Source organism: Anopheles funestus, chromosome 2RL (assembly GCF_943734845.2).
Source record: "Anopheles funestus chromosome 2RL, idAnoFuneDA-416_04, whole genome shotgun sequence".
NCBI lineage: Eukaryota > Metazoa > Arthropoda > Insecta > Diptera > Culicidae > Anopheles > Anopheles funestus.
In genome coordinates, this window is record NC_064598.1 from 4,920,058 (window position 1) to 4,933,279 (window position 13,222).

General features: G+C 48.1%; 2 protein-coding genes across 5 annotated transcripts in view; both read left to right on the plus strand.

Moving 5' to 3' along the window:
* Window positions 1-13,222, plus strand: part of LOC125762692 (uncharacterized) — a 185,863-nt gene that overhangs the window by 123,175 nt on the left and 49,466 nt on the right. The window lies entirely within an intron of this gene.
* On the plus strand, window positions 652-2,674 carry LOC125762708 (uncharacterized). The gene is made up of 2 exons (XM_049425159.1): window positions 652-976; window positions 1,046-2,674. The coding sequence occupies exons 1-2, from the start codon at window positions 830-832 to the stop codon at window positions 2,567-2,569; spliced, it is 1,671 nt and encodes a 556-aa protein (XP_049281116.1). The 5' UTR covers window positions 652-829; the 3' UTR covers window positions 2,570-2,674.

Genomic DNA, 13,222 nt, shown 5'->3' on the forward strand with positions numbered 1-13,222 from the left:
GTGAGACGACGTGAGAATGTGCGTGAGCGCACGAGAGTGGTGCTGCTGATCGTTCTCACGAGTCTGGTCGCTCTCGATTTAAATTTAGTGCTCGAATATTTTCGCTCCATCAAAAAAAAATACTGCTCGAAACACAAGGATACCGGTGTTTTCTTCCGACGGTCTACAAACACCACTACAAACCAAAAAACCCCAACAGATGGAAGGACATTTCTCATGTGAGTTGAAGTTTTACTTCCCAGCAATGTATGCGTCCTGAAGAAATGTTCCTTCTCCACCGGACGGTTCTACTAAAGTGGGACTGCTGCCGAATTTTACACGCGTTTGTCTCCGTTCGCTGAAGTGGGTTGACCACTTGAGGGTAAGTGCCGTTGTCAGATTGCTTTCAAAACAATTGTTTGCCAAAGTGCTGGGAGGAAAATTGTCCAAGCATTTGCTCTCTTGCTCTTGCCCGCACCCATTCGTGCTTTTCGTACCGTACATCTTTTACCTTATGAATATGTTTTTTTTCTCCTCTTTATTTTCGGTGGATACACACCAGGCACTTGTTTAAAGCACAATAGCAGACATGCTTTACGGCACAATAACTCAAACCGACGAAAATGTTTGTTGCAATGGTACCTATATGGGCACGTTTTAAAATCAAAAGCTCAAGAAAACATTTTCGCCCAAAGCACGCACTTAGCAGGCGGTGTTTTACATTCGCTCTCGCCGAACCCCGAGCTAAGGAGGCTATATTTAGGTTTTTGTCTCGACCACGCAAACAAACACACGCACACACACACACACATCTAATGCCTAATGCATTTGGCATCTGGTTTTGTCGGGAATGGGAAGACTTTCGGCATTGTTTTCCCGGAAAAGGTTAACCTCCGCAAAAACGCGCTTACTCGTGGATCAGCTTAAAACGTCCTGCGGAATATTTTTGGATCCGACCATTCGCTCACCCAACATACAAGAAACGAAAGCACTAAAGGTAAGCTATAGCAGAAACGGCGTAGCTAACGACAATCCTTACCGGGCGTACGTTTTTCCGGCAGTATAGATACTGGACCAAATCGTTACCAGATCCCACCGACACATCATCCAGTACATACCGGACCGCGATGCCATACTCGAATGTTCGCTGATACTGGTGCAGAACTATGTCGCACATTTGCGGCTAAGACCGAGCACGCTGAAACACTGCCAACGGGAACCATTCGCAAACGCCAAGGTGCTCTTTCAGGCCGCCATTGATCTGCTCGTACCGGAACTGCTGGACGAGGTGATCGATACGATCCTGAAGTTCCTGCAGACGGAAAACCTCTGGCATGTGGAGTTTATCTGCGTGGAGATACTGCTGTTTGTGCTCGAGTGTCGTTCACCTTCGGCCTCATTGCTGTCAAAGTTGATCGATCGTGTCGAACGGTTTCTGCAGCTTTCAGACATTGGACAGGTACGGCACGTTCTCTCCGTATTGCAGAACGTGATCATATCGCAGCGTTGGGATTTGATCGAATATTCCGACCTGTCGAAGTTGCTGCGCTTTTATCACACGAGCGTTATGATCGGGACAAGCCGCAATCAAATTTACGAACTTCGTCGAGGGTTTGAGAAATGTCTCAAGGATCTTGTCCCACTCTTGTCCGTAGCCGATCGGTATGGGTTTTTCATCATGATGTTACCGCTCGTGTTCGATACCGACATGTCAGACGAGGCACGGATTGAGTTCGGTTCCACGGTAGAACATGCCGCTTCCCACATGACACTGTACGACCTCCGGAATCAGCTGCTGGTATCCGAGGTGAGCTCGTACATCGTGGAGTATCTGCTGCAGTGCATTGAATCCGAAGACCCTACCAGATGCATTCTTGCCTGCAAGGTACTGATAAAGCTGCTCGACCGTGGCCAACACAACCCGGACCAGTTTCAATCACCTGCCATCTTCCACATGGACACCTACTACGAGATTGTGCTGGCCACTGAGTACACTTCCCTGCAGCAGTTGCTCATGGAACAACGGGTACATCTAGAGCATGCGCTGCTGCAAGCCATAGAGCGTCACAGCCAGCGCAAGATGAACCTGGAAGTGTTCTATCAACTGCTCTGTACGCTGCTCGTGGAAGCTCCGAGTGGCTTTACCGCCTCCGCCATCTGCTGTCTATTGCTCAAGGTGCAAAAGATCTTTCTTTACCCTTCCACCGGTTCTCAGCTAGAGTTGGTGGATGAATCGCAACACACCAATCGAATACATGCCACGATAATGGCAGTGATGACACTGATCAACTGGATCCATCGGGCAGGATCGATGAATGCGTACATTACGCGCGTGCTGCACAATCGGTTCGATCACGCACCAAGCCTTAATCCGCCGCTGCGCGAACAGTACCGACAAGCGGCGCATCACATTTCCTGGTACGATAGTAGGCTTTTCTTCGATACGCTCGAGATACGGTACAGTCTGTGGAAATGTTTCCGCATTTCGGAGGAAAAGATTCCTAAACCTGCACGGATGCGCTCTAGAACATATGATGATCCCCGGCGACGACTCAACGATGGTACGCTGAACGTTTTTACTGGCATGTAGAAGATCGCTGAAAGGACTGTTCAAAATTACGTATGGAATAGATAGAATTTTGAACTTTATATTTTATTTTGCAATGAAAGTTATACTTAAATTATATGCGTCCAGATTGTAAAGCGATAAAAATGTTTTCATTATTGTTGTCTATTTAAGCATATTTTTAAAAATGTACAAAAAGTACAAAGCTCAACACAACAATGAAGATATGTAAAACAAAGGTGTCCGGTTGGCTCGAGAAACACAAACCGTAAAATAACCGCACACAAATCAGCTAGCGGGCGTATCGATCCAATATGCGAACATCCCATCCCAGCATCGTTAAGCCGCTTGTGTTCGTCAATACAGCTCTAGCTTGCTCCAACACGGAACAAACGAAGAGATTAAAAATCCCATCAACTTCAGCCCGGCACACGGAAATTGTAAAGCCCTCCGGGCCCGGTCGCTATGTGCCAAAAGCGCAACGAAACAATACATTACGAATCGAATCAAAAGCGCATAAAAGCATGGGTGCATCCAACCTAAAGGAAGGAAATGGGGTCACTTCTCATGGCCGATGATGGAACCATCAAGAGAAAGAACTTCAATCCAATACTAATAAGCGAACGTTGGGCAAATTTAGCAAACTCTAATCTTCACGCCACTTTGCACCGAATCTGGTTTAATTATTTAAAGTAATATCTTTATGTAGCGCTGGGTGTTTCTTCCGCCTGTTACCATTAATCGACACATCGGGTCTTGGCTTCTTAATAATTCACGCTAATACGATCTGATAGTAATATTACGGATGGGTCCGCACCAACACCCGCCGTTCGATGATTGATGCGAAAGGCAGGAGGCATTTTCACCTCGCAAAAGGAAACTATCTTCCTTCCGAGAATGGTTTACGTTTCATCCTGATTCTGCTGTACGGTTCCGGTGCGCCGTAAGTCGTTACGAAACCGAACAACGATACAGCACTTGAAGATTTTCATTTCGAATCGAATGGATTGCAAAACTTTTCCCCCAGACCTATTGGGAATGGAGGTACGTCTCGGTGAAGTAGCAATGGCGAACGATGATCGCTCATAGAACGTCGATCCGGAAGATGTAAGAGGTTGTGAAATGACTGAGCATAAAATGTACGTAACCGGGCAGCGTACATAAGAAGGTAAGTGAAATGGTTCCGTCTTCGGGCAAACGAAAACCAACCGGCGACGACCGGTGCACACTGCAATGAGCATAAATCAATCAGTGTATGAATATTTTAGTATGGTATTTCATCGTTCTCTCAAGCCAAGCGGAGGTCAGTCAAAGCCCGGAACCAGGTGGTACACCGCGTATACGGTTGTACGCTGTTTGTTCTGTCTTTCAGTTCAGATTTCTTATGCTCGTGTGCCAATACTCGTTGCTTGATGAAAGCCAAGTCGTTGCCAGTTGTGCTGGGGGAGGCACAGTACGATTGAAGCGTTGTTAAGAACAAATTGGTAGTTACTGTTCTGTTGAGCTGCATTTCTAATGAGATGGGTTGCAGTTAAAGGGAATTATGTGAAGATTTTTAACTGTTCGTTCCAATGGAGTGTGGAAAAGTTCAAATCTATTCACGAAAGATGAACTTTTCATGAGGTTGTGGATCATTAAATGAAATAACTCACAGTTAAAAAGCAAAATTCTTCAACCCTGGATGAAGGATAGATATTCATCTTTAAACAAAAAAGAAGTATTTTACCTCACCAAATACTACATTTAAACTACTTTGTAAATTTCCCAAAAGTACAACCATTTGAGGTTGAGTTCTGGATGCATGTGCTCTTTTATATTACTTTATTGCTCTCACAAAAAAGCTAAGACTCTGCGAAAGATTCCACTGTGGTAAAATATTTCCCCCTTGATAATTGAAGACTCGGTAAAATCGACTTTTAACTATCGATTTTCCAATCATCCGGTCTGGAACGCTTTGCACCCACACACACACGCACAGAGAGAGACATGCTCGAAACGTAGTTTGGGCGCGCCTGATTCAAATCGAGCACGATGTACTTTTCCCACGTTGTTACTAGAGCACCGTAACGACCAAAAGGATTGATGGCAATCGACTAACAATTGCACTTTGCTAACATGAGTTGATCAGTTCCAGCTTAGGTACACGTTTTGTTTGCTTCCGTTTTGCCAGTGCTGAGTAACAATTTACAGCCCTACTGGGTTGGTGCGTTTTACATACAACCCCCCGGTGGAAATGGTTCCAGCCTAATGCAAATGGTTGGTTGGTTTAGTGCTGCATTTACAATTCGGTTGTGTTCTTTTACACAGTAGTAAATGTTCCGGCTGTGATGCTCCACACGTAGTGGAGTTGGGCTTTTCCCAGTTGGGTTATGTTATTTGGGAAACATAACCACACGAATGAAAGGTGAAACAGACATGAATAGTGGTTAGTAAAATTAATAACAAGACAATGGGAAAAACAACAAACGTTTTGCAGGTGATTTTTCATCGTCGTTATGTTGTTCTTTCTGGAAAAATGTTCAAATAGAGAATAGAATCTATGCAAATCGGTTAAATCATTTTCCTCTACTTGAAGTAGACCATTTTATCAGACACCCCAACCCTGTTCTCGGTGCCATCAATCAATTGTTTTTCTTACCTATTATTGCCAACGAACAGTGTTTTCGAGCGTATTTAGTACCATCATTAATCATAGTGTCAACACACGATTCATGAGCCAAAACTGCATCGTAGTAAATGCATCCCGCTGATCGCCGATGCACCCCCGGCTACGCTATGCTCGTCGATTGGTGGTTCGTCAGGAGAAAAGGGTATTAATAAAATCACGCCGATGCTAATTAAATCGTTAGCTCGGTCAAACACAACACAAGGCAGATCGGACAGGATAGGATAGGTGCGTCCAATTTGCTTACGATGGTTCACTAGCTGTGACGGCGACGGTTGCAGCCAGCCAGAGAGCAATCCCCATTTATTCTCGCACTCAATCGGTGCCATTGTGCTGCAATGGCGAGATTTAGGGACTTTCGAAATTTTCGGTTATAAATAAGAGCTCGTAACGGGTACGGCAGACGGGCACGGATACGGTTGGAGGTACGGATAGTAACAGGTACGGGGTGCACAAAAAGGGTTTTATGCACCGTCCATATGCTGCGTCGTGCTGTGCGACATCGAATGCTGTTACGCTGCGACCGTGAAGATAACAATACGTGTATTATAGCACCTGATGAAGGCGAAATGGGATTAATACAGATTTGCGACACGAAATAAAACACACTGTTGTGGTTGCGGTGGTGCAATAAACGATGCGGTATGTTTTCGCCAGTGAGATTAAATTCATTCTTTAAAAGTTTAATTTCAACTTTAATACCTTAAACCATCCGTTAGCAAGCAGTTACAGGAATTAGTTTTCTTAAGTATTTTTTTCTTGTTTAATTCTAATTTTCTAACTTCAATCAATCTCATCAGCATAATCGCCTAATTAGCAATAAAATGTAATGATAGCGTAAAAACCACAAATGAAAAAAAAAACAATCTCTAAAAGACACCACATTTAAACGATTCATTTAAGATTCAATTTGTACCACAAACAACAGTTTACTTGCTTCGTCCACTCGGGATTGTCGAGCTGATTTTTTTTCCTTCCACAAAACATACATACACACACACACAGACACAAAGATGCGGAGAAACATAGCAAAAGGCAAGCCCTCCCGTTGTGATCGTAATTAAGCTTTTTTTTTTTTTTTTTTTTTTTTTTTTTTTTTTTTTTTTTTTTTTTTTTTTTTTTTTTTTTTTTTTTTTTTTTTTTGTTAACGGGGAGGGAACCTTCAAAAGGTACCCACCTCGAAGGGCGGCTTGCGGCTACAAACCAATCCCTCCGAGATGGGTTATGTGGGATTCATCGTGACGCTGGGCCCGAGAAGCGGACCCGGCAGCCGATGGGACCCTAACTAAACCACTCCTCGACCTGATCCGAACCCTGCCGATGCGCTTGATGTGCGTAGTACTCCATGCAGGAACGTTTGTGCGATGCACCCATCCTGTTGACGCGCTGCTGCTTTCCAATGCTGCTACTGCGTCATCCGTCCTAGTTGTCTCAGCTGCTGCTGCTGCTTCGTGCCTTCCTTCCGCTGCTGCTGCTTAATTCCGCCCGTCCGTAGCCGCTACTTCCGGTGGGGTCTAGCTCCTGCTGCTGCTCTGGTTACTCGTTGCTGCTGCTGCTGCTTCCGTTGTCGTCATCCTTTGGTGCGGTTACGGCGGTAGCTGTTGCTGTCCCGTTTGTTCCGTGTTCCGCCGGCGTTGTTGTCGTCTCCGTCTGGCCGTAGGTGGACTTTCCTCATTCCATCTCACTTGGAGGTTTCTGAAGATGGTCCTTGCGGCGGTCCGGACTGCTTCCCATGTGTTGCTGTTGGCACACATTTCCGCTGCAAGATTTTCTATCGTCAAGCGGGTGTGGCTCTGCTGCTGCATCTCGTGTTGGGTTCGAGCAAACCGTGGACAGTGGAACATTACGTGGTCGACATCTTCCACTTGGTGTTCACACACCGGGCAGTTTGGCGAGCCGTCGAGGATGCCTTTTTCGACGAAGTAGCTCCGGAGAAACCCATGCCCTGTAAAGAGTTGAGAGAGATAGAAATCAATTTCTCCGTGCTTACGATTTACCCAGGACATAATGTCCGGGATAATTCTCCTCGTCTTCATCCCCGGCGATCTCGGCTGCCCCGCTCCGGCTGTCCATTGTTGTTGCCAGCGTCCCATGGTCTCTTCCCTTTGCCGCTTTCGTATGTCTGGTCCTGGACTTCCCCTCGCTACCTTTTCGTCGTGGCAGCGGATGTCCTCCTCTAGGAGAAGGACTAACGGGATAGTGCTTGCGACCACGCAAGCGGCATCGTAGGAGACCGTTTGGAAGGCACTGGCCACTCGAAGAACTCCTGTGCGGTGCGTCCTCTGAACCGTGGTCCGGTGAACGTCCTTCTGAAGAAGCGTCCGTCCCCACGATGGTGCCGCGTAACGGACAATGCTATTCCCAACGTTAACCAAGGGTCTCCTTCTGCTGCTTTTTGGGCCACACTTATTCGGCATCAGAGCGGTCAAGACATTCGTGATACGTGATGCCTTGCTGCAAACCTTCTCCAAATGCCGACCGTGGTGCTGTTTGCGGCAGAGCTCGACCCCCAGGTACTTGAGCGATTCAGTGGATACGATCGTGTGTCCCCCCGCACGTAGTTGACCTACCTGCGGGTTGTGATGAGTGCAGAAGATCATGTAGCCGGTCTTTTGATGGGCCAGCTTCAATCCCACTCCATCCATCCAACGCTCGATCGTCTCCAGATTCCTCGTAGCAAGGTTGCTGATTTCCTGCGGGTCCCTCCCTATAAGGGTGAACGCCACATCATCAGCAAACCCTATAATGTCCGCACGCTTTCCGAACAGCTCCAAACGAAGAAGGTCATCGTACATAACATTCCACAGTGTTGGCCCTAGGACCGAACCCTGCGGGACACCTGCCGATACTGGTAACGAGACCATTCCTTCATCCGTTTCGTAGTGGAGCGTGCGATTCGTGAAGTAGTTCCGCAGCAACGCCTGGAGGTACGGTGGCGTGTTCCTTCGCTGCAGAGCTGCTCCGATCGCTGTCCAGTTGGCCGTGTTGAAGGCGTTCTTCACGTCGATTGTCACCATCGCACACAGTCGATCGCCCCTGCGCTTCTTGTCGAGCGCAACCCTTCCGTTGGCAATCACCCTGTTGATGGCATCCATGGTTGAGCGTCCTTTCCTGAATCCGTATTGGGCATCAGCGAGACCGCCCGTTGCATCCAGATGCTCCGTAAGTCTGCGCTGTATGAGTCGCTCCAATACTTTTCCCAGAACACTCAGCAGGCAGATTGGCCGGTACGACGATGATTCTCCGGGTGGTTTCCCGGCCTTCGAGAACAGCACTAGCCGTTGCCTCTTCCATTCGACGGGGAAGTGGCCGGAATCGATGTAATGCTGGAACGTTCTCATGAAGACGCGTGGAAACGCCGTCATCGCCGCAATCAAGGCCACGTTCGGAATGTTGTCGTCTCCTGGGGCACGCTGGGGATTGAGCGATTTTGCAATGCTCACCAGCTCGTCCTCGGTAACGGCATCCCGTGCCGTGTCCTCGTCCGTCAATCCTGTTGCCGTGGGCCATTCCATGGGCGGTTGCACCGGAAAAAGTTCGCCGACGATGTGCTGCAGCTTGGCTGGATCCCGTTCCATCGGTACTCGGGCTCCTTGCCACATCTGCCTCCGGATTTTGTAGCCTGGCCCGAATCCGTGGGGCCCCAGCTGTTCCGGAAGTTGATCGCCCTGCTCCTTCTTGCTCCGCTTGACCGCTTGCTCCAGTGCTGCTCTCGCTGCTGTGTACGCCGGACGGCGATCCTGTCGCTGCTCTTCCGTTCGGGCTCGCCTGAGTCTTCTCCGCATCCCGATGTAAGTGCGACGTAACTGGGAAATCTCGTTATTCCACCAGTACACCGATCGTCGTCCTCCCCGTGCTGCTGGCAATCTCGGCATCGTCGCGTCGCAGGCAGTTGACATTACCTGCGTCAACTCGTCCGCCAAGAGGGTGCGGTTGTAGATGTCCAGTGACCCCAAAATTTCAACGAACAAGTCCTTGTTGAAATACCGGGTTGCCCATCTGCTCTCCGAAGCCTGCTGTGCACTGTGTCCCAGGTTACGCTGCGTCGTCGTCCTCCCGACCGCAAACTTGATGGTATTGTGGTCACTTGGATTTTCGTCGCAGACTCGCCAGTTATTTTCCCCCAGAAGAGACGAGCTGCAGAAGGAAACGTCGATAATGGAACTACGGCCACTGTTGTTGCTCCAGGTTGGCCGGTTGCCCCGGTTCAACAAGACTAGCTCAAGTGATGCCATAGCATCCATCACCACTGCTCCCCTATGAACTCGCTCTCCATCGTTGTGTCTGCGTTCCATCCCCCACGCTCCTGACCAGGCGTTGACGTCCCCGCCGATCACGGTGTCCCGATTCCGCGGAATCACCGACGCAATTTCGGTCCATTTGCGTCGATAATCCTCCACTGACAAATCGGACCCCACAGGAGGTAGATACACGGAGCAGAAAACGATACCACGCATTTCGACCACGACGAAGTAATCCCGCCGATTCTCGATTATGCGTTGGATAGGGTATCTTCCTGTCGATACTGCTGCAACTCTGCCCGTCGGATCCGCGACCCAGTTACCGTTGTTCTCCGGAATCCGATATGGATCGGCGATCAACACTATGTCGCAGCCTTCGTTCCGAGCAGTCTGCATCAGCATGTCCTGGGCCAGCTGGCTGTGATTAAGGTTCTGTTGAAGGACATTAATCATGACGAGGCCGGTTTTTTACCCCTTCTCCTACTTGGCGGCAGTTGCGCTGTCCGAACGAGTGCCCGATTGCTTCCGGGCCCTTGCAGACGAGGCATTTCCGTTCCTTGGTGCACGGTCCTGAGTGCTTAGTCTCCGCACATCGATGACACTTGCTTGACCGATCCTTCCCACGGCAGTGAGTGGCAATGTGGCCAAACTCGTAGCACCGATAGCATTGGCGCTTCACCTCAACCTTCTTGAACCGGCAGCACTGGCTGAATCCGACAACATGCTGTTTTAGTAGCACGTCGTCCGTTACTGCCACCTCTGGGCATCCGAAAAATGCGACCAGCGTTCCGTAATTGGATTTAACGGTACTGATCTGGTCCGCGTAGATCGTAACTCCCAGGGCTGTGCTTAGGTCCGTTGCAATTTCCTCGTTGGTGCAGCTTGGTGGAATGTTCGTGCAGGTGAGGCGAGTTGTGGGGGTCCGTGGTCGGGCTTTCGCTTTGCCCTCCAGTGCTTCGGACACTTTCCGCCACATCTCAAGCGTCTCGTCGTGGCTCTTGCAGGACAGTTCCAGAAGAATATTCCCCTGGAAATTCATCCTTACACGCTCCACTTTCTGCCGATCATCCCCCAGCTTTTCCTTGAGGATGCGCATCATCTCGTCCTGTGTTGTGTTGTTCGTTGTTTCCAACTCCAACGCATCTGGGACGCGATGCGCGCGCTGCTTCGGTTGTTTTGGTTGTTGCTGATGCTCCGGTTGCTGCCGCTGCTGATGCTGGTTCGCGTCAAGCGCCACTGTTTCCTGCTTCCGCTGCTTCCTCCGTGCCCGTCGCTTGGCCTGTTTGCTCAGAACTTTTGTCCATTCGGGTGCCGGTTCTTGAGACTTGTCCTGGTCCTGTCTGTTGCCCGTAGTCTTGCTCTTGTTTTGTCTGCGTTTGCGTTTCTTTGTCTTTTTGGCTGTCTGTGTGTCTGTGTGTTTATCTGTTATGTTGCTTGTCTCATCGTTTGAGAGGGTCAAGGGTGTGTCCGTGGTCGTGGGGATGTCTGTTTCAGAGTTTTGTGTGGTTTCGGTCTTTTTGTTTGTTTGTGTTTTGGTGTTTGTGTCTTTTGGTGTTTTTGTCATTTTGTTTGTGTGGGTCGAGGGGTTGTTTGTTTGGGTGTCCTGTGTGTTTGTTGGTTTGTCTGTTTGTGTGGTGTCTTTGCTGTTTGGGTTGTCTGATGTTTGGTTTATCTGTGTTTGTGCTTGTGTTTGTTCCTGTGTCCACTGTTTTACAGCGTTCAACTTAAGCAGAAGCTTGTTGTTGGCCTCCAAGATCAATTCCGTCGTGTGCATCAGCTCTTCCACCTCCTCTTTGGTCGGACCGGGAGACAGCTGTTTTCTGGGAGACTGGGGTGCAGGCTGGGCCTCCACGAGTGAAGACCTGGCCACTTCACCTACATTACCCGTGGACTGCCGCTCAACCGGTGTCACAATGAGTTCCGGTAGTTCGTCCACTGCACGTGGCGGTGATTCGGGAACGTCCGTCATTGTTGTTTTGTCTTGATTTCCCGTCTTTTTTTTGTCGTCTGTATCGGCAATCAAATTCAAGGTAGTCCTGAATTTGAGTGCCCAGTCTTTTGGCATAGTGGGGAGTCCTTTTGTCTTCTGTCCGTCCCGTATGTCACGGATTAAGCCAGTCAGTATCGCCATTGCCCGCTCTAAATCATTCGCGGGACTGTTGCCAACGGGGTACCGTTCCAGGAAGTCCTCCAAGCTGCGCCCAGCCGTAGATGTAACCAGTGGTCCAGCACTCCCCTCGATGACCGGCTGCAACGTCGACCGCTTTGCCTGGCCCAGTCCAACCTTCGAAGTGCTTTTCAAAGGTGCGGAAGCTTCCGCTGATGGAAGGGTTGGCACGGCCGGCGAGGAGCCTAGTGTCATCCGGCGAGTGAGTAGGGCCTCTTGTCTGGTTGACATCAACGGGGTCGCCGTGCTTAGGGAGGCCCGTCCTCTGGAGGTCACCCGGGCCGGTCCCGAGAGTCGCTTGGGCGATGCGGTCAGTTGCGACCTGGAGGTACTGCGCGTCATTGGGGCCATAGTGGAAGCAGATGAAGTTTTTTACCTGGAAATATAAGAGCAGAGGGAAAGTGTAGTATTGCCTTTTTTGGAGGATATGGATAAAAGTGAAAGGTTTTTCCCTGGAAGAGAAGAGAGGAAGGAGAGTGTAGTATTGTTTAATTGGGTAGGAGGGGTTCTATCTGAAATTATAAGAACAGAGGGAAAGTGTAGTGTTGCTTTTTTTTTTGGGGGAGGAGGGTTGAATTAAGAGGTTTTTCCTGAAATAAAAGAGAAGAAGGAGAGTGTAGTATTGTTAATAATGGGGGGGGGGGGGGGTAGGTTAAGCAATTTTCTGGAAATATAAGAAGAGAGGGAGAGTGTAGTATTGTTTGATAGAGGGGAGGAATTTAAGGATTTTTTATGAATAAGAAAAGAATTAGCACTGATAAGAGATAGAGAAGAGGAAAAGTGTAGTATTGTTAACAAGTGGAAGGGGATTTGGTAAATTAGTTATGAGGGGATGAGGATTTTGGCTGAAAATATAAGAGAGGAGGAGAGTGTAGTATTGCCTTGTGGGTTTAACGGATATATGGGATGGGTGTGAGAATTTTGACTGTAAGAAAATAGGAGAATTAGAGCTGCAATTGTAGTAAAAGAAGGAGAGTGTAGTCTTGTTTATAATGTGGGGGGGGGGGGGGGAGATTATAAATTAATAGTATTATTTAATTTGTGCTAAACGTGAGAGAGAAAAAATGTTGTGGATATGCAGAAGAAAATATATATAAATAGTAGTATTTTCGGATTTGGTAGGTTCAGGTCGTAAATCGAAACTGGTTTAATATTCGGAAATTTTAATTCTAGAGTGTACAGTAGGGTATTTTGAAGGGGATTTGGATTTGTCTACGGAAACCTAATATATTGTTATTTATTTATTAGAATACTTTGAGTGAAGATTGATTATTTCCAGGGAGAAAATTATTCAGGGATTAGTTTTTATGTTGATGTGATGGTAAAAGAATTAATAAGTTAAGGCTTAATTTAGGAGATATTGTGTCGGAACGGAACTCCTAGTTTGAGATTTAAATGAATGAATTAGTAAGTGAACTAATTGTTGGGTGAGTGGTGAGTTGGTTATTTGGGTGTAAGAGAGAGAAGTGACGGATGGGAGCTACGGATGGGAGAATAAGCAAGGGATGCTAGTTGATGGGTTTTTTTCCGTTACGGGTAGGAGGTAGCAAGTGTGTACGTGGGAATAAACTACCGAGCGGGAAGAAAACTACCTTGCGCATGGA